General features: G+C 36.3%; 1 protein-coding gene across 2 annotated transcripts in view; it reads right to left on the minus strand.

Annotated features, from left to right (window-relative positions):
- The window catches only part of LARS1 (leucyl-tRNA synthetase 1), a 65,770-nt gene that overhangs the window by 6,401 nt on the left and 37,685 nt on the right, over positions 1-21,684 (minus strand). For both annotated transcript variants that reach the window (XM_068979456.1, XM_068979457.1), the window contains exons 21-30: positions 21,445-21,502; positions 19,352-19,415; positions 15,349-15,532; positions 11,386-11,476; positions 10,008-10,148; positions 8,879-9,019; positions 8,531-8,641; positions 6,233-6,343; positions 3,312-3,416; positions 1,242-1,337 (exon numbers count right to left, since the gene is read on the minus strand). In XM_068979456.1, the coding sequence (XP_068835557.1) occupies positions 1,242-1,337; positions 3,312-3,416; positions 6,233-6,343; positions 8,531-8,641; positions 8,879-9,019; positions 10,008-10,148; positions 11,386-11,476; positions 15,349-15,532; positions 19,352-19,415; positions 21,445-21,502 (1,102 nt within the window). The remainder of the gene's footprint in view (positions 1-1,241; positions 1,338-3,311; positions 3,417-6,232; positions 6,344-8,530; positions 8,642-8,878; positions 9,020-10,007; positions 10,149-11,385; positions 11,477-15,348; positions 15,533-19,351; positions 19,416-21,444; positions 21,503-21,684) is intronic.

A 21,684-nucleotide genomic window follows, 5' to 3' on the forward strand; every position in this document is an offset into this window, starting at 1 on the left:
CAAAGGATACTCAAGTATGAAAGAAAAGATGTACAAAGCTCATGCTTATTACCAAATGCCTGCATAAGAGTGACTATGAGTACACATATCTGTACTGATGATGGATAGTAACAACGATTCTATTTTCTCTTCCACAACTACCACTGAATTCCTACTAGGTACCAGATGATGGTACTTTATAGACATCATCCCTATATCCTGAAAAGCAGTTCCTTAAGACCTCTTTTCACAGATAAAAAGCTGAAACCCAGAAAGATTAATAAAGCAGCCCAAGGTCACATAGCTAGAAAGAGACAGAGCCTCACATTTACTGAGCATAAACTCAGTTCTGTATCATACTACTTTCCACACTGTATAAGCTATATAGTTAAAGACAATACTCATTATTTTAAGTGAAAGAAGTTAACTGAGCGTTATGAAACGTAAATACATAGTAGCTTAAGGGAATGCTTGAAAGTAGCTTGAAATAAACACATTTGTATAGGGAACACTATTTCATGTACCTGTCTCCATGGCTCAAATGACTGTACTTTTGAAGCCACCATATCTTAATGTAATGAGACTATAATCTGATGATAAACTCAGGAGGTCTGCATGATCATCATTACCTCATTCTTTCAAAAGAGACCTTTTCTGTTTGCTGGGCCTTTGATGAAATGTGGTAAGAGTAGCAGGATCTATGTAAGTCTTCTGCTTATTAAGAAAAGTAGGGCACTTCATGGAGTCTCACAGTGGCACTCCACCAGACTTTACCAAATGCTGCCATTCTGAATGGATTCTTTAAGAGTTAATAAAAAGCATTACAAGCAAAATATGAAATGATTCATCAATCTGGTTTATGCCAGAAGCCAAAAGTCTTAAATAACATTATCAAACCAAAACTCATCCGAAATATGAAAGCTCCCTCTCTCTGTTTAAAAGTCTCACATTTCAATGTCCACTATCTTTTTTTAAGTCACGTTTTGAAAATCATATTCTTATTTTTAAAATCACAAGCAACATCTGATGCTAACTGTAACAGTAGAATAAGGAAAAGTGAGGACTGGACTAACTAGGGAATTAGAGGAACTGAAATCCAGTCCCACTCCTGACCAACTACGTGGCCTAAGTCGAACTAATCATTTAACTTCTCTGGACCTCACTTTGCTTCCATCTTCAAAATGATGGGTTTAGATGTAAAGCTCTGTAAGGTCTCTTCCAGCTTTAAAATGTAATGATTTAGTGAGATTCTTTCAACTTACTTCTGTTCTAAAAACATTAAGTGGTTTCCCAGGACAGCAATCTTCCCTGACTTTATCTTCTGCTTCAGAGGCAAATTTGACTTCTATATGTTCTAGCTAAATAGAGAGGGGAAAAAATGGAAGTCATTAGTATCACTTAATATGATTGAAATTAATCATCACCTCATTTCACCAAATAGCAAAACTAGGTTCTCCACTTGATATGAAATGATCTGTGCAATTTTATTATTTTCCATATAAACATTAAATGAAATCTATAATCAAGTATTTAACACTCATCTTGGATGTCTCATAGTATGTTATTTATATAATCATGTTTACCATCTTCTATATGGAAATCTGACATTTACCTGCTGCCTACAAGAAAACAATAAAGAGGATAAAAGGCTTTCACTCAAATAAATGGAAAAGCTCAAAGTGAAAGTAGCTCAGTCGTGTCCAATTCTTAGCAACCCCATGGACTATAGAGTCCATGGAATTCTCCAGGCCAGAATACTGGAGTGGGTAGCCGTTCCCTTCTCCAGGGGATCTTCCCAACTTAGGGATCGAACTCAGGTCTCCCGCATTGCAGGCACATTCTTTAACAGATGAGCCACCAGGGAAGCCGAAGAATATGGGAGTGAGTCGCCAATTCCTTCTCCACTGCATCTTCCCAACCCAGGAATCAAACCAGGGTCTCCCGCATTGCAGGCAGATTCTTTACCAGCTGAGCTACCAGGGAAGCCCGGAAAAGCTCAATATATGTAGCAAATTGCATATATATATGAATATAAGATGACCCTAAATAAAAAGTGTTCCCACTGTCCCAATGAAAATATCCAAGCAGTGTTTTATTTCCATGAATACATATGAACATTTAGAAATACATAAAATAGATGTCTACTAATACTTAATTATGCATTTCTAATTATTGTTTCTGTTGTTTAGTAATTAAATCATGTCTGACTCTTTGCAACCTCTTGGACTGTAGGCTGCCAGGCTCCTATGTCCATGCGATTTCCCAGGCAAGAATACTGCAGTAGGTTGCCATTTCCTTCTCCAGGGGATCTTCCTGATTCAGGGATCGAAACTGTGTCTCCTGTTTAGCAGACAGATTCTTTGGGAAACCCACACACTTATAATTACATGACATAAAATATTTACTTAGAAATGATTGTTTCTTTCATTCCCATATTTCATAAAACAATTTTTTTGAAATGTAAACCTGTTCTGTTTTTGTGCTTAGTCGCTCAGTTGTGTCGGACTCTTTTGAGACCCCATGGACTTAGCCTGCCAGGCTCCTCTGTCCACGGGGATTCTCCAGGCAAGAATACTGGAGTAGGTTGCCATGCCCTCCTCCAGGGGATCTTCCCAAACCAGGGAACGAACCCAGGTCTCCTGCATTGCAGGTGGATTCTTTATCATCTGAGCCACCAGGTTTTCATTATTCTTAGAACCACTTTTTGAGTCCTCTAACACAATTTTCTATAGAAAATTATCTTTCCTTCTTCCTAAGTTGAATGAGAGACAGCATTTTTAGAATCTATATATTAAACTGTCCCTGGCGCATGAAGATGGGATGGGGAGAAACTCAAATATGTGAAAGCTACTGGTAGTGTTCTGTTTCCTGAGTTGGGCAGTAGATTCAAGGATGTTCATGTATTACTAACTAGGGGGAAAAAAGGGCCAAACATGGGCCACTGATGATATATCATGAATCAAGGATTTTAACCCAAATCTGTCAATCTGAGGTCTTAAAGGGAAGTGGGAAAAAGAAGCAATTCAGAGCGTTCCATAATATAAGAGATTTTGAAAGTATATGACTATAAGGTCTCTTCCTCATTTTGAAGAGAAAACTTGGGCATATACAGTTAGTATTTTAGATACAGAATCATTGATAAGTGAAATAAGGTAACAGATAATTTCTTCTTCCCGTAATTCCTGTACTACCCATTCTCTTTCCCCCTACAATATATTTGGCAAGGGTACTAAACATAGAAGATGAAGTTTTTAAAAAGGCTTATTATAAAACAACAGAACTGGATTGTTTACTATAGTCAGTTAGTTATTATAACCCCGGACCCCTCTTACCTCAAGAGAGTTGGTCAGGTAGACTATGTTCTCCATGAGCACTGCCTGTTCATCAAATTCTAATTGCAAATCCAGAACACGAGGTCCCATCTTCTCCAGATTTTCCTAACAGCCAAAGTGGTTTTGAAAAGCAAAATCACATTAAGAATATGTTGAAAAGAACATATTTCCGCCAAAGCAATCAGTCTCTCAAGTGATAAAATCTTCAAATTTGAACAGTTAAAGGAAAGGCCTTGGACTCATGGTTTCCCTTATCTATGTTTGCTCACTAATGAAATTACTAGCTGAGCGTAATTATAATTTAAAGTGTGATAAGATTAAGACAGCACAGAAAAGACTAGAGGACAGGTTTTCAGATTTATAAAAGAAATATGATTTCATCGTTGTTTATTTAGCCTGACTTAATAAGCAGATCCAAAGAACTTGCTTTGACAAGGAATCAAACAAGTGTGTTAAAATATTCCTCAGTTAACTAAAAAAAAAAAAAAATTAAATTACAAGTTTCTAAGGTACCACATCAATAAGACTATTTCAAGGAATAGTAAATTAATAATAACCAGACATAGAGTAGCATGGTTGCATATACAAACATATGTAAATAGAGAGCCAATGGGAATTTGCTTTATGACTCAGGGAACTCAAACTAGGGCTCTGTGATAACCTAGAGGGGTGGGAATGGGTGGGAGGCGGGAGAGAGACTTAAGAGGGAGGTATATATGTGTACCTACGGTTGATTCATGTTGATATATGACAGAAATCAAACCAATATTACAAACCAATCATTGATCAATTAAAAATAAATATTAAAAAAATAATAAGGGTTCCAAAATGAAATAAATAAGTATATAACCAAACAAAAAAATCCCTATAAATTTTAAAATATCTTAAAATCTTGATTTAAATGGGTACTCGGATAATTCTATAACATAAAAACCATTTCTTTAAAAAAAAATTCCTTATTCTTAATTTTCTTTAACATTAAATAAAGTATTTGCTGCTCAAGATGCAACCTTCAAGAACTATGCTCAAATGCACAAATATAGCTAACCTGACTAGAACATGTTTCCTTTATTTATATGAAAGTGACCTGACACGATTCTTGATGCTCACTACCTTCATTTATCATCCAAGTTGTTTCTTTTCCCATGAAGTGCTAGAAAACTATTCTTATTCCCAGATTTATTAAATACTTTTCAAAGTTACAAACCACTAATTTGCCTGGCAAATCACCATTACTGAAAAAATATTTTACTACTTGAAAGTTCTAACACTGGTTTTTCAAAAAACCAATCCTTGAATCTAACATTATTTAAAATCGGTTTTACTGGATTCTGTAAAGCATGTCACCAAAATTTATTGCCTGTGCAATGAACAATATTTTGTTGACTTTTTTTTGTTGATTTTTGTTGATAGTTTGTTGATTCCCATATTGACAATGGATCTGACATCGGACCGATGGCACTAGCTGAAAACCAATGAATTATGAGTATACCCACAAACATAACTTGATTAGTGTAGGTCAAGCCAAGAGTCTCAATTATTTCTGAAACTTCAAATACCATAAGGCTCAGACAGTTGACTATGTGTCCTTAGGAAAGCCTTTTAATTCTCCTAGAAGCAATTTACCCTAATACAGGACAAGCTCTGAGTTTTGCTTTCTTATCAGGAAGGCATCTATAGCCTCCAAGGTTGAAGAATTAATCTAAAGCATAATAATCATTACATGCTTAATAGGGCGGAAGACACTGATTAACTTTTTTTTTTAATTTACTGAGCTTACTTTTTGACAAGTAGTATTAAAATGTGTTATATGTATTAACTCATTTACTCCTCACAGCACTCCTAAAAGGTAGATTCTATTAATTTCCTATTTTATAGATGAAAAACCTGTGGCCCAAAGAATTCAAGTGATTTGTCTAAGGCCTCCAAACTAAGAAGTAACAGAAAACAGGATTGGGGCCAAGATCTGTCTGCCCCCAGAGTCTGGGATCTTAAGCAACATTCAGTTTTGTTTCTGTTTCTCTGTCAAGAAATCCAATAGATCAGCTATCTATATGAAGAAAGCTAAGAGTTTAACCCAAAGGTTCTCAATGTGTGTGCGTTAGTTGCTCAGTCGTGTCTGACTCTTGCGACCTCATATTGTAGCCTGCCAAGTTCCTGTCTATGGGATTCTTCAGGCAAGGATACTGGAGTGGGTTGCCATTTCCTTCTCCAGGGTATCTTCCTGACCCAGGAACCAAACCCAGGTCTCTTGCATGGCAGGCAGATTCTTTACCAAATGAGCTACAAGGGAAGCCCTCAATGGGGAAGCTGGAATTGGGGAGCAGACAACCAGGAAATAAATGTCTCCAATGTCTGGAGTCATTTAAGTGTCATAACTTGAGTTGGGGAGGGAGAAATTCTACTGGCATCCAGTGGGTAGAAGTCAAGACACTGTTAAACATCCTATAGTGCACAGGAGAACAGCCTTCCAAGAACTATCCAACCTAAAATACAAATAGAGCCATTATTGAGAAACCCTGGTCTAATCGCTATAAACAACATTTATCCTGTTAATAAGTTAAACCTATACAAATGTAGAATCCTGTTTCCAGTAATAGGATCTAGTAAAAAGACCCTAATGGAAGCCAAAGAATATGCTGCCTCCTCAAACTGAAAAGAAGGGCAGGTAGAACATGAAGAGAATCATTTAGTGCAGTAATTCTAAACCAATTTTTCTTTCACAATACATATTTTAACACACTCAGCAATTTCACAGGTAAAACCCAAATATAATCATTCATTTCCACAACCACTGACTGAAAAGTCATTTCAGCAGATCTCCTAAGAGAGATCTTGCCCAGAGTTTTCCTCTTCCTTCTATGATCCTAGCTAACCATCACTACCCATGTGATCACAGCTGCACAAGATCCACAGCTTACCTTAATCATGGCAACAAATGGCATCACTTTCTTCATATATTTCTTCAATTCTGGCAAACTGCCTAGTTCACCAGCAATGACTTTGTTATCAGGCAATTTTCCACTGTTGTTCTAAAAAAAAGAGTGGGAGAGGAATATGAGGAAAAATATTTTTAAAATAATGTAAGATAGTAGATATGCCTATAAGAAACTGGCCAGAAATGAAACAGTGGCCACCAGCCTGATAGAGAAGAGCAGAAGAGGGGGCACACTCCAGCATCATGGGGAAGTGAAAGGTAAATGAATAATACAAAAAAGAGTCTCCTATTTCCTCTAAATTCAAAGGACACATGTGTTTTAGGACAGAGGAGAAAAGCAAGTGCGTCATGCAAAGTATTTAATTTTTCCTTATGTTAATGACACTTTTAGGATCATAACATTAGTCCTACCTGGTGATAAAATGGTCTGTAAAGATCTCATTTGTCTTTAAACTTCTAAAAGCAATTCATTAGTCAAGCAAAATGAAGATTATATAACTATCATACAAGATATATATAATTTCTGTTTTTGAGCACTCTTCTTATAAACTGTTACCACAAATGTGAAAAAAGAATTTCTTTAAAATAATAAAAATATAATAATAATAATAATAATAATTTCTATCTACCTAAAAGTATTATAAGCACTAATATGCACACCGTCCCAAATGTGCTGCCTAAATTTAAATTCACTCCTACAAACATCAACAGAGGAGTAATAAAGCAAGTGGCCTTTTCAGAGTTTTGGAAGACCTGTTTTCTCCTTAATATAAAAGCACTGCACCAAAGCCAAGGGTTGGGAATAAATCTAAAAGAAAAATAACATATAGTAAGATTTCCAATAATCTATTGACATTCAATTCTAACCTTTACTAGAGTACACAGGAAAAAATATTTTCTCCACTGGCAAAAATGTTGCTTTGAAATACATAAGGAAGAGAAAAGGAGAGGATGAGACACATTCCTTTTCCCTATGTCACTGAATAAGTGTCATACTAAACATAAGAACATTCCTCTGGATTATAAACTGACACTCTTTGAGTTCTTTAGGATAAAAACAAATGATAATTTTAAAGGAAGCTGGTCATTCCAAATAATGTCAAAAGATGATGTTGATTCCAAACTATATAATCTAGTCAATGAATATAAGTAAAAGTATAACTTCTAAAAGAACAGTGGTGATGGGTTTTTTTAATACCTGGGATATTCCATACCATATTGAATTCTTCTGCTGTTTCCTTGAAAATGCTGATAATGAATATATAAACCACTGAGGCACAATTTCATTTTTCTGACTACCGAAGTAGCTTTTACTCTTTTATTTACCATAAGTCAAAAATCTATAAGCAAACTCTAAGAGCTACTTTCTCTTTCTATTATATACAATCAAAGGAAGAAATACTTCCCCATAAAATCAGGTTCACAAAGATTATGAAAACACTTGCTCTTCTCTTTCCATCAAGTCTTACAAATCTAAAAATTCTCATAAGTATTTCTTGGGCAACTATGAAAAGTAGTGAGACAAAATTGCAATAAAGGTCTAGAAAACCAAAGCTATGGACTTCTCCTTTATATTATCACTTTATGCTTTGGCCATAATCCCTATTTTGTCTCTTTCTCAAGTGTACCTTAATGGTTTCTGTCCACCAATAACTATTCTTTATAACCTAGGCAAAAATTCCACAACATATAAATTTGTTTCCGTATTTTGAACATGAAAGGAAAAAGGTAGGTAAATTTTTTTCTTTAGGAAAACCTAGAATTAAGTTTAAATATTGAGTTTCCTTCAAATATAACTATCATATGTAATAGCGATTTACCTGACAGTCTTAAAAAAAAAAAAAAAGGAAACACCAAACTCTCCATTTCTACTGGTAGTTATCAAACTGGCCACTTTCTTTTAAATTACTCAAGCATCAAGCTTCAAAGATTTCAAACATCATAATGTTAAGATTTCATGAATCCCAGTGTTCAAGGTACAATGAAACCAAAAGGCAAACTTAGTTCTTTTGCTTCATAATTTTAACCAATATTATGAAAAAGTTCCACATCTCTTATTACATACTACTAGATCCAGTATTTTTGTATGAAAGTTTCAGAAATGAAACAGTTTTTCCCTCAGCATCCATTTAAGAGCTACAAAGGACACTCCACATCTAAAGGTAATTAAACGAAGATGCCGTTCTTCCTTCCCCTAGACACTGCCAACATCCTGAAAACAAAAACAGTATAAGCAGTACACAACACTGCTTGGAGGGGGAATGTCTACTGAGAGAATTACCTCAAAGTGATTACGTAGAACTGACAGGGTGATGTGTTGCCAAGACGGATAGTTCTTTGCCACATAGATGGTGCAATGTGAAGGCTTTTCAGGGGGCTGCTTGTCAGTCTTCTATAGGGTAGAACAAAGGAAAAAACATCTGCTTATTTTTATATACACCAAAAATGAAATAAACTTCCAGTGTATACCACTACTTCCTTTAACATTAAAAAAAATCATATTATAGAACTGCATTAATAATGAAAATAGCCCTATACATTTTAATGAAAGTTGTCTTTATCTTCATCACTATTAGATGTTATTTGACCAATAACTTTTAAGTAATGACTCTTAAAAAAATGACTTCACCTTCCCTTTAGCAGGCATCATATAGTTCTTGAGTCGCAGCCTAAGGTCATGTGCTACTTCCATGAGATACTGTGAGGAACGTATCAAGCTTTCATCCACAGGTCCTGCCAGAGGCCATGAAGCAGTCATAATTGAGTCAGGCTTGAAAAAAGAAAAAAAAAGGTTCACTGAGGTTAGACAACACAACTATTTTATGATTCTTGGTTACAGTTTCATACCAAGGCTACCATCTGTAACTGTGTGCTCCAAGTTCAAACCTGACTACATAGAACACACTTTCAGCCCCTGATCTAATGTTCCCTAGAATTCAAGCTGTGAAGTCTGACTCTACATCCTTAATTAGCATCCATTTGTACAAGCATATTAATACCCACACACATATGCTCACTTTCAAAGAAAATTATGTAATGCTAATTTGCCTAAATTTAATCATTATTATATAAATTACACACACTCTCAGTTTTTACCCTATTAATACATCTAGTACTGAAAGTATGGCTATTTGGAATATATTTCATGAACACGTTTTTGCATTCTTCACACAGTGAAAAATACAGAAGAGCTTGGCTAACAAGGCTGGAAAGGAGTTATTAAACCAACCAATCTGTTTATCTGCAAGCCTGAGAGAAATAATTAAATTTACCTTCACAGTAAGAATGCTAATATAATATCCCTGAATATGCAGCCCTATATATGCCAGGAATTTTATATAAAAGAATATTTATGCAAATATACAATTTTACCTTTGTTTATAAGCAGTTCATAACAGTTATATATATCTTTCAATATTTTCACCTTTAAAAACAAACAGCTAGAAAAACATTATTAGTTATACATATATTAAAATATATATTTGAATATATTCAAATGTATCATACTATTTCCTAATAAGAAGGTGATAAACAACACTCATAAAGTAAAATATACATAGTGTGTATATAAAGACTCATACATGATGTTTCTGTCTGAAAAGGAGACAGCTTCAATTTAAGCTGCTGTAATAATTATGAGATGATGAACCCAACATTATATTTAACAGTACTCATTTTCAGTCTTTTTCTTGTAAGTAACATTATTTAATGAGACAAAAATCAAAACCACACAGAACATCTTAAATGCATAACGCTACCTTTCCCAGGAGTGTCCAGATGTGCTCACACAAATGCGGGCAGAATGGAGCCAAGAGAAGCGTCTGAACTTCAATAAACCGGAACACGAGGTCTCGGTGCATCCCTTCTATGGCCAATTCACGGTACTTATCTTTTGCGGCCTACAAAATTTGGAATTCTTTATCATTTCTCTCCCCCTACTTCTTTGAAATAAAATTAAAGGAAAAAAGTTCAATATCTCTATTTTAACGCATTTTTAAGTACTTAGTCTTTAAAAATTTCATAATTTCTGAAAAGGTTTTGCTTTATTTTTAAGATTCTGAAAATAAATGTGTATCAATCCTTAGGTCCATAACAATAAATTGTTTAAATCTGTACATCTTTGATGACCTTTGCTATTAAACATTTTTTAAGCACTTCTTAGCCATTTAGGATTCTTTAGAGGGACTATTTGTTTACATCCTTTGGTTATTTTTCTTTGGATATCTGTATTTTTTTTTTTGATGTGTCAAAAATACTAAAATACAGACTGTAAGTAATTTTCCAATTGACTGTGTATTTTTAAGATGATTTCAGTTGTGATTTTCTTACCTGTGTTGCCAAATTCATCAGTATTTTTTTTGATTGTTCCATTCTTTTGTTTTTATGATTAGGAAATCTCTTAATTACAAGATCAAACAAATGTTTGATTAACCCCGTTTTTCAAAAAAAAAAAAATTATCAATCCTAACAAAAGAATATTGCACTTTTATATTACTAATTCTCAAAAGAAATATCTGAAAAAGACATATTGTAATGGACATAAAAATTGAACAATTTAAACTGGGTACTAAGGTGAATGCTCTAAGTAACAAATATTAAGTACTAAAAAGCCTATAAATATGATACACTGATATGCTCAGCACTTATCCTTATTTAACCACATTTCTGAAAACCAAATTACATAAATCCCAATGTGATATTCTACAAAACTGAGAAAAGCTACGTTTTTACTTTAAACACTTGGACTGTCAAACTTGAGGATATACTGACACCTTGTGGAAAATCTCAGAAAACATTTGCTTTCAAACTTAACAGCAATTAGTTTACAATTAGGCCTTTTTTTTTTAAATCAATTTTAAAATGCTTTTCTGGAAAACATGACTAATTTTCAGATTTAACCTCAATTAACTCACAGCTCAACTAGGAACAGAATTATTTATATTAAGGAATTATTTATACAAAGGAACATAATAGAAAAAGTACCCAAGAAAACTACTTAAAATCATAATTTATTGAAGACTTTACAAGTTTTCACTCTCCATTTAAAAGATGAGTCATTATGCTATAGCAGGAGAAAAAAAAGAAATGTGCAATATTTACATTGAATATTTTATGCTATGAAAATTAACAGCTTACCTGAAACTCAAAAAACCCTGTTTTCAAAGCTTCTTTAAACATCATCTTTTCATAGTTTTGATCTGTCTTTATAATTCCTGCATTCATTTCACTACGGAGTATGGAAAAAAGGTAATTGAGTTTAAAGGCAAGTGTATATAGGTATAAAAAAAACTTCCACATATATTAGCAATACGTGAACCGTGAACTTCCAGATGTTCAACCTGGTTTTAGAAAAGGCAGAGGAACCAGAGATCAAATTGCCAACATCCGCTGGATCATCGAAAAAGGAAGAGAGTTCCAGAAAAACATCCATTTCTGCTTTATTGACTATGCCAAAGCCTTTGACTGTGTGGATCACAATTAACTGTGGAAAATTCTGAAAGACATGGGAATACCAGATCAGAAGCAACAGTTAAAACTGGACATGGCACAACAGACTGGTTCCAAATAGGAAAAGGAGTGCATCAAGCCTGTATATTGTCACCCTGCTTATTTAACTTACGTACAGATTACATCATGAGAAACGCTGGGCTGGAAGAACCACAGGCTGGAATCAAGACTGCCAGGAGAAATATCAGTCACCTCAGATATGCAGATGACACCACCCTTATGGCAGAGAGTGAAGAGGAGCTAAAAAGCCTCTTGATGAAAGTGAAAGGGGAGAGTGAAAAAGTTGGCTTAAAGCTCAACATTCAGAAAATGAAGATCATGGCATCTGGTCCCATCGCTTCATGGGAAATAGATGGGGAAACAGTGGAAACAGTGGCTGACTTTTTTTGGGGGGCTCCAAAATCACTGTAGATGGTGATTGCAGCCATGAAATTAAAAGATGCTTACTCCTTGGAAGAAAGTTATGACCAACCTAGATAGCATATTCAAAAGCAGAGACATTACTTAGCCAACAAAAGTCTGTCTAGTCAAGGCTATGGTTTTTCCAGTAGTCATGTATGAATGTGAAAGTTGGACTGTGAAGGAAGCTGAGTGCCAAAGAATTGATGCTTTTGAACTGTGGTGTTGGAGAAGACTCTTGAGAGTCCCTTGGACTGCAAGGAGATCCAATCAGTGCATCCTAAAGGAGATCAGTCCTGGGTGTTCACTGGAAGGACTGAGGTTGAAGCTGAAATCCCAGTACTTTGGCCACCTGATGCGAAGAGTTGACTCACTGGAAAAGACTCTGATGCTGGGAGGGATTGGGGTCAGGAGGAGAAGGGGAGAACAGAGGATGAGATGGCTGGATGGCATCACCAACTTGATGGACATGAGTATGGGTAAACTCTGGGAGTTGTTGATGGACAGGGAGGCCTGGCGTGCTGTGATTCATGGGGTCGCAAAGAATCGGACACGACTGAGCGACTGAACTGAACTGAATATGAGAACAATGCCTGAAACATTTCATACTGCTCTATCACAAAACCATCTTTGTGTTCCTTAAAACTATTATAGCCTCCCACTGTCTATCTACTTGAGTCCTGTCATCTGACACTGCTTAGAGATCCTATTTACGAGAACACAATAAATTTGATTATGAAGTCAAAAGTGCTATATGAAAATACTTTTAATAAGACTATAGTCAGGTTTAATTGTTGCATTTTAAACAATGGACACTGGAATAAAAAAGATATTCCTTATGCTACCTCAGGCCCTTCAGAATTGGGCCTAATGTGGCCCCAATTTGTCTGATCTCCTACTTCTGCCCTCCACACACTATACTTCAAAGAAATACCATACTCTTTGCATGGATTTCTCCTCTCCCTCAAAATTTCAGTTTATTTTTTTAAGAAACTCAGAACTCACATACCACCTCCTCTAATTTCCCTCTATTCCTACTATTGTAATTGGTCAGAGAAGTGTTTTTCTCTCCTCCTACAATGAATGATCAAGTCTTAATTCATCTTTGTAACACTGGTGCTTAGGATGGTTCCTGATACAAACAGACTGATATATATCTTATGAATGAAGCAAGAAAAAAAGACAATTCTTTTCTTTTAAGCTACTTTTCCTTTAACCATTCCGTCCTCCTCTAATGCAAGACAGCATGGTGCAATGGTCATGAAAATAGGCTTTGGAGACAGAAACAAATTCAAATCCCAAGTCTGAAATGACTAGTTTTGAGGCATTTAATGAAAAATTAAAATTTTTCTAGGCTTCGATTTATTTAATTATAAAATAGAGCTAGGACTCCCCTAGCCAGAAAATTTGGAAATATGCCAATATGCCAGCAAATTTGGAAAACTCAGCAGTGGCCACAGGATTAGAAAAGGTCAGTTTTCATTCCAATCCCAAAGAAAGGCAATGCCAAAGAATGCTCAAACTACCACACAATTGCACTTATCTCACACGCTAGCAAAGTAATGCTCAAAATTATCCAAGCCAGACTTCAACAGTACATGAATCATGAAATTCCAGATGTTCAAACTGGATCTAGAAAAGCCAGAGGAACCAGAAAGCAAATTGCCAACATCCACCGGATCATTGAAAGAACAAGAGAACCATGTACTTCTGCTTTGACTACGCCAAAGCCTTTGACTGTGTGGATCACCACAAACTGTGGAAAATTCTTAAAGAGATGGGAATACCAGACCACCTTACCTGCCTCCTGAGAAATCTGCATGCAGGTCAAGAAGCAACAGTTAGAACTGTACATGGAACAACAGACTGGTTCCAAATCAGGAAAGGAGTACGTCAAGGCTATATATTATCACTCTGCTTATTTAACTTATATGCAGAGTACATTGTGAGAAATGCTGGGCTGGATGAAGCACAAGCTGGAATCATATTGCCGGGAGAAATATCAGTCACCTCAGATATGCAGATGACACCACCCTTATGGCAGAAAGTGAAGAAGAACTAAAGAGCCTCTTGATGAAAGTGAAAGAGAGTGAAAAAATTGGTAAAACTCAACATTCAGAAAATTAAGATCATGGCATCTGATCCCACCACTTCACGGCAAATAGATGGGAAAAAAATGGGAACAATGAGAGACTTTCTTTTGTGGGCTCCAAGATCACTGCAGATGGTGACTGCAGCCATGAAATTAAAAGACGCTTGCTCCTTGGAAGACAAGTTATGACCAACCTAGACAGTATATTAAAAAGCAGAGACATTACTTTGCCAACAAAGGTCCCGTCTAGTCAAGGCTATGATTTTTCCAGTAGTCATGTATGGATGTGAGAGTTGGATTATAAAGAAAGCCGAGCGCCAAAGAATTGATGCTTTTGAACTGTGGTGTTGGAGAAGACTCTTGAGAGTCCCTTGGACTGCAAGGAGATCCAACCAGTCCATCCTAAAGGAAATCAGTCCTGAATATTTATTAGAAGGACTGATGATGAAGCTGGAACTCCAATACTTTGGCCACCTGATGCGAAGAACTGACTCCTTGGAAAAGTCCCTGACGCTGGGAAAGACTGAAGGCAGGAGGAGAAGGGGACAACAGAGGATGAGATGGTTGGACGGCATCACCAACTCAATGCACATGAGTTTGAGTAAACTCCAGGAGTTGGTGATGGATAGGGAGGCCTGGCGTGCTGCAGTCCATGGGGTTGCAGAGTCAGACACGACTGAGCGACTGAACTGAACTGAACCATCACTTCCCTGGTGGTCTAGTGGCTAAGACCGTGCACTCCCAATGCAGGGGGCTCAGATTCGGTCCCTAGTCAGGGAACAAGATCCCACATGCTGCAACTGTTAATAAAAAATCCTGCAATTAAAGATCCCACATGCTGCAACTAAGACCTGACACTGCCAAAGAAAGAAAGAAAGAAGGCTAATAATATTTTCATTATATAAAACTGCTATAAGGCTAAAATCAGATAATGGATCCAAAGTACTTAGCATAGTTCCCAGCACAAGTAAGCTTTCAATGAAGAGTTGCTATTATTAACATCTAAATTTATTTTAAGAGTTAAAATAAAAAGAAAATTTAAAAATACACCAGGACTAAGCAAGTCTTTAAAGTAAAAATGGTTGGGGACTATACATTACCTGGCAAAAACTTTATCATTGAAGGTATTGGCAGGACCACTTCTTAGGCTATCCCAGTTGGCAACCATTTCTTTCACCCATTCCACCCAGGTATATAGGCGGAGAATACCTGCATCTGCCATGGCTTCCACAAAGTTAGCATCTTCAACAGTGTCACCAGCATCAGCTAGAGCCAAGCGCATTCCTTGAAGAAGAAGAAAAAAAATTAATTGATAATTTAAAAATGTAGTTACTGAATATAAACTATGTGTCCAGGTGGGTACACTGCCAAGCCCACTATAAATTAAGAAACAGCAAGTGCTTTAAACCACTGCATGGATCAACAGCAAAAATAAAGATCACCAAAAGCAGAATCCATAATGATATTGTTAAAATATTTGAATTTCTATATTGATTTGCAGACAGTCAGCATCAATATGCGTTTCTTCTCAGGCATGTTGTGCTAATGAGATAAAGTGATCTTTAATGAGGCAGAGGAAAAAATGATAAACTTGGGAAAGATATCCCTATCAACATCTCAGCCTCATTTAAAGGCAGCAAAATATTATGATTATTTTAATGCATAAGAAAATAGAGTGGTGCCTTGTGTGCACAAATACATATTTTCTTACTTCTAAAAGCAGATTCTTCCAGGTTTCTTTTTAAGAAAATACAATTTTTAAAACAAAATCTTCCATCCTAAAATATTTTTTTAAAAAACAAAAACAACCCACCCATCTGTAAGAGTCTAATCAATTAAATTACAGGACATCCTTGCAATGGAAGACTATACTGCTATAAAAGAGGAAACTTTAACTGAACTACAGACTTAATTCAAAATTTCACCAGCCTTTTCTCTAATATCCTTTTTCTGTTCTAGGATTCAATCCAGAATTCCACCTTGCATTTGATTGTTTTATTTCCTTGGTCTCTTCAAATTGTGACCATTTCTCAGTCTGTCCTGGACCTTGACTACTGATGGGTAGTCAGGAATTTAACAGAATTTCCCCCAACTTGGGTTTATCTGATGTTTTTGCATGGTTAGATGGAGGTTATGAACCTCTGGCAAGAATATCACAAGAGTGGTGCTGTATGTCTTCTCAGTGCATCATTATCGGGAGGTACATGATATTGACATGATTTACTATTGCTATTGCAAACCCTCCTCATGTGGTCAGGTAGTGTCTGCCAAGTCTCTCCACTGCAAAGTTACTATTTTTCCCTTTGTGATAAAGAAGTGTCTTGGGATAAATACTCTGAGAATATGCAAATAACCTGGTTTTTTTTTCCCTAAACTTTCATCCATTGATTTTGGCAACCACTGATGGATCTTGTTGTAACCTCAGATATGCAGATGACACCACCCTTATGGCAGAAAGTGAAGAATTAAAGAGCCTCTTGATGACAGTGAAAGAGGAGAGTCAAAAAGTTGGCTTAAAGCTCAACATTCAGAAAACTAAGATCATGGAATCAAGTCCCATCACTTTATGGCAAATAGATAGGAAAACAATGGAAACAGTGACAGACTATTTCTGTGGGCTCCAAAATCACTGTAGATGGTGATTGCAGCCATGAAATTAAAGGACGCTCCTTGGAAGAAAAGTTATGATCAACCGAGACAGCATACTGGAGAAGGAAATGGCAACCCACTCCAGTGTTCTTGCCTGGAGAATCCCAGGGACAGAGGAGCCTGGGGGGCTGCTGTCTATGAGGTTGCACAGAGTCGGACACAACTGAACTGACTTAGCAGCAGCAGCAGCAGACAGCATATTAAAAAGCAGAGACATTACTTTGCCAACAAAGGTCCGTCTAGTCAAAGCTACGGTGTTTCTAGTAGTCATGTATGGATGTGAGAGTTGGATTGTAAAGAAAGCTGAGAGCCGAAGAACTGATTCTTTTGAACTGTGGTGTTGGAGAAGACCCTTGAGAGTCCCTTGGACTGCAAGGAGATCCAACCAGTCCATCCTAAAGGAAATCAGTCCTGAATATTCACTGGAAGGACTGATGCTGAAGCTGAAACTCTACTTTGGCCACCTGATGCGAAGAACTGACTCATTTGAAAAGACCCTGATACTGGGAAAGACTGATGACGGGAGGAGAAGGGGATAACAGGGGATGATATGGTTGGATGGCTTCACCAACTAGATGGACATGAGTCTGAATAGGCTCCGGGAGTTGGCGATGGACAAGGAAGCCTGGCATGCTGCAGTCCATGAGGTCGCAAAGAGTTGGACGTGACTGAACTGAACTGAACTGATGGATCTTGTCTGTGACAATATTACTATGATGTTTCTCTAATGATGATTTTATATTTCACTCAATTCTTCCACATTTATTACTTGGAATTCTTCTGAAAAGAAGAACAGTCCCCACTCCCCAACTTACTTATTCAATTATTGCTATATATCCCTAAGGGTTCATGAATATTTAATTTATGCAAGGGGTTATAATTCAATACTATATTATTTACTCTGTCTCTTAAAAAGTTCTTGCTTGGGCAATTGGGAGCCCCTTCAAGCTGGCTCCTGTGCCCTTTGAAACTGTCCCCATCCTTTCTGAAACATTTTCTCATTTTCTGGCATCATAAAATATTCCATGCTCATTTTGTATTTTCCCTACTCCAGACCTCAAATCAATCCCTGCTCCTAGGACCCTAGTTCCTTTTACTAGAGAATGGTATTTAGAAACCAAGATCTGAATGCCAGGTGTTTCACCATTAACAAGTGTTTCAGTATCCACAGGCTCTCAACAAAACTAGGAAATAAATGCATGTATACTAACCCACACATAAATCTATGTTTATTTTTATTTATTTTTAAAATATTTATGTTATTTGGCTGCACTGGGTCTTAGTTTCAGCATGCGGGACTTCAATCTCCACTGCGGCATGTAAGATCCAATTCCCTGACCAGGGATTGAACTGGAGTCCCCTCCACTGGGAGCAGAAAGTCTTAGCCACTGGACTACCAGGGAAATCCCTATGTTTATTTTTATGTCTGTCTGTATAAAAAATAAAACCCATGAGTTTATGCTGATACTGCCAATTCCAATCCAACACCAGGGAGTTCATTTGAGCATTTCCTCTTAACTTATTTATAGCTTCTGACACTGAGCTCTCACCAACAATATTTGTTCAATCCCAGTAAACATATAAAAGTTCCAGAACTGCTAATATACACTTCTTTAAAAAAAAAAACCTAACTACTATTGTGTAGAGTTCTTTTCGTCTTACTATGTTGTCAAAATACTGTTTTTCTAAGCAACTTAGGTTAGTTCGTTCTTCCCCATCCCTTTCAGTACAGTCTCAAACTGTGGTAGCCTTGATCAACAAAAAGAAGTGCCATGCTGACCAAAGGCTAGGTTACATAAGGAAGGACTGGCTCCTGCAGGTTAGAGAGTACATTTTCTCTCTTGACAAAGTAATGATTAAATGAAATAGCAATGAAGTCAGGGAAACATATTTTTCAAAAAAATATGTCTTAACGTCTCTACAAACCAACTATTTAATTTTAGAAATAGCATGAAATTGGGTTTGCAGGTGGCACTACTGGTAAAGAGCCCACCTGCCAATGCAGGAGACATAAAAGATGTGAGCTCAGTCCCTGAGTTGGGAAGATCCCCTGGCGGAGGGCATGGCAATCCACTCCAGTACTCTTGCCTAGAGAACTCCACTGACAGAGGAGCCTGGTGGTTACAATCCATAGGGTCGCCAAGAGTTAGACATGACTAAAGCAACTTACCCCAGCATGAAATTAGGAACAAATCAGGCAGCACTAACAGTGAGTTTCCTTTGAAAGAAGACTCTAATAATCTTAGCTTAAATTTGTTTCTAAACAGATATTAGCAATTTCTTATATTTTAAAAATTATGTCGCTTGTACACAAAGAAAACATGAATATTTTAAAGTACTGGTAAAAGCTAAAGAGAAAAGCAATGAAACTGAAACAAGAATGCTAACTGTCTTCTGCAGTCTGAGGAGAACTGGGGACACTAAGCAGCAGCAAGGACAAAAACCTATACTCACCATCAGCTGAGTATTTATCAACAGCTTGGGACAAAGTGAGGAAGTTGCCTGTGGATTTTGACATCTGAAAAAGAAAGTCAATGATAAGGCTTTAGTAAGAGTATATATAAATAAAATAAACCAGATCAGCCACATCAAATTAAATGAGCAGGCTATAATTAGATAAAGATAAAAAGGATTAGAAACATGCAAAGGAAAAGGCACCTTACACTTATTTTACAGAGGAAAAAACTGAAATCCAGTCAATACAATGACTTGCCTGAGTAACTAATCTTGTCAGTGACAAAGCCAGGACAACATCTCCTGTGTGACACTCAGTCCATGGCTCTTTCCATTAACTGACACTGTGGCTTGGGAATTGGTTTAGACATGTGCAATGATTACACTATAACTATGGAACACTTCAGCTGGTTATAAGAGCTTTGCAACAATTAGAGTCATTCAGAAATGAATGGACAAGCTCATTAGGTCAAAATTAGGACTTTAGGAAACTTCTTGTCATTAGGGTCACAACAGTTGCTTACTCAAGTTGTGCTCTGCCTCAGGGCAGCACAAGTAAGTAGGCACTGTGCACAGCCCACCAATCTTTACTGTTTAAAAAACTGCTATGCTTGGTAACTTTGCTAACACCAAAGAGAAGTGGCCATTCTATCAAGTTTCTACTACAGAGCAGTAAAATCTTATAATAAAATGAGTATGAAACTTAAGTGAAAGTGTTAGTCGCTCAGTCATGTCCGACTGTTTGCGACCCTATGGCTCCTCTGTCCATGGAATTCTCCAGGCAAGAATAGTGGAGTGGGTAGCCATTCCCTTCTCCAGCAGATCTTCCTGATCCAGGGATTGAATATGGGATGTCCTGAATTGCAAGCAGATTCTTTACTGTCTGAGCCACCAGGAAAGCGCTCTACCAGGAACATATAGTGCATACATAACACAACAATGTGGAGACCAAAGGAAACATCATGTTATATTAATAACAGGATTTATATTTGTACTCTCATATACACACATGCACACACATATATATGTAAACACATATACAGTTCCACTTTGACCTACAAAGAAAAAATGAGTTCAACAATCAAAAGTCCTTGCTGATTTAACAAAATCTATAAAGTAGCTATTTTTCAGCCTAATGTACAAGTTATCCTAAATGAACTTTTTTTATTCCCTGTTAGGGCACTGGTTAAAAAAACATCTCATTTTCCAATTCATCTCATCTGCTATTTGTTTAAATCTATAACTATTTTCATTATGATATAGCAATGAATATTCTTTGATCATTAATATTCCATCAGATATATCAAGATTCAATGGTTGGAACAGGTCCAACTTGTTAGAATTGTTATTAATGAGAAATATATAACATTGCAATTTAATTTTTTTGTTTAGTTGAGGAAGCGTGCCCCTTTCTCATGTGCACAAAGGCATTATAGGGGCAAAAAAGGGCTTGTCAAGAGGTTGGTATAACTCCTGTTGAGGATACTGAATAATCAGATACTTATGAAGCATTAAAAAAATCATATATATTAATATATGTACTATCATTATACTACTATGATACTACTAGTGTAACTGTAGTATATTAGTAGCAATAGGGGAAGTTGCAGTAGTATAGGGAGAGAGATACTGTCTGGAAAGAAGCATTAAATAACACTTAAGAATCCTACAGGCTCCAGAATTCTATTATTCTAATTTAGTGGCTAGTCACAGTAAAAAACAAAAAACCACCAAATTATTTTCTCAACTTAATGAGAAAGATATTGTAGGATCACAAAGCTAAAATCTTTATATTTCCTGTCCCTTTCTCTGTCTCTCTTCTCTGATAACAATCTGTCACTCTGTCACTCTAAGACAATTATTACATAGGAAAGTTTTCTTCATCCCACCTCTCAATTAATACCATCTACTCCACTTACTCAATTTTAAAGATAAATCTTTAATTTACATTGGTAGTACTAAAACTTTTAAATGCAAGATTTTTAACTCTCTGATTTTCATATTCTTTATTTCTTTAAGAAAGTACAACATCCTAAATCTGAAAAACATTTCTGCAGAATTCTAACGTTTCAAGAGGTAATAATAAGCATTACCTTCTCAGAGTTGAGGAGGAGATGTCCATTCGCTCTCACAGCTACAGGCCATTTATCACTTGACAGGTAAATGTTTAAAGATAGAAAATAAAATTTAAAGATTATGGTTTAGCCTTAAAAACTTGAGGTAAATGCTAACAGTCATAAACATTTCTTAAGGCAAATGTGCAGGGATATTTATTGAGTCCTGTTTATAACAGGAAACAAATGAAAACACGTATCCATTAGTAAAAGGACTGG

Source organism: Capricornis sumatraensis, chromosome 9, assembly GCF_032405125.1.
Source record: "Capricornis sumatraensis isolate serow.1 chromosome 9, serow.2, whole genome shotgun sequence".
In the NCBI taxonomy this organism is placed as follows: Eukaryota; Metazoa; Chordata; class Mammalia; order Artiodactyla; family Bovidae; genus Capricornis; species Capricornis sumatraensis.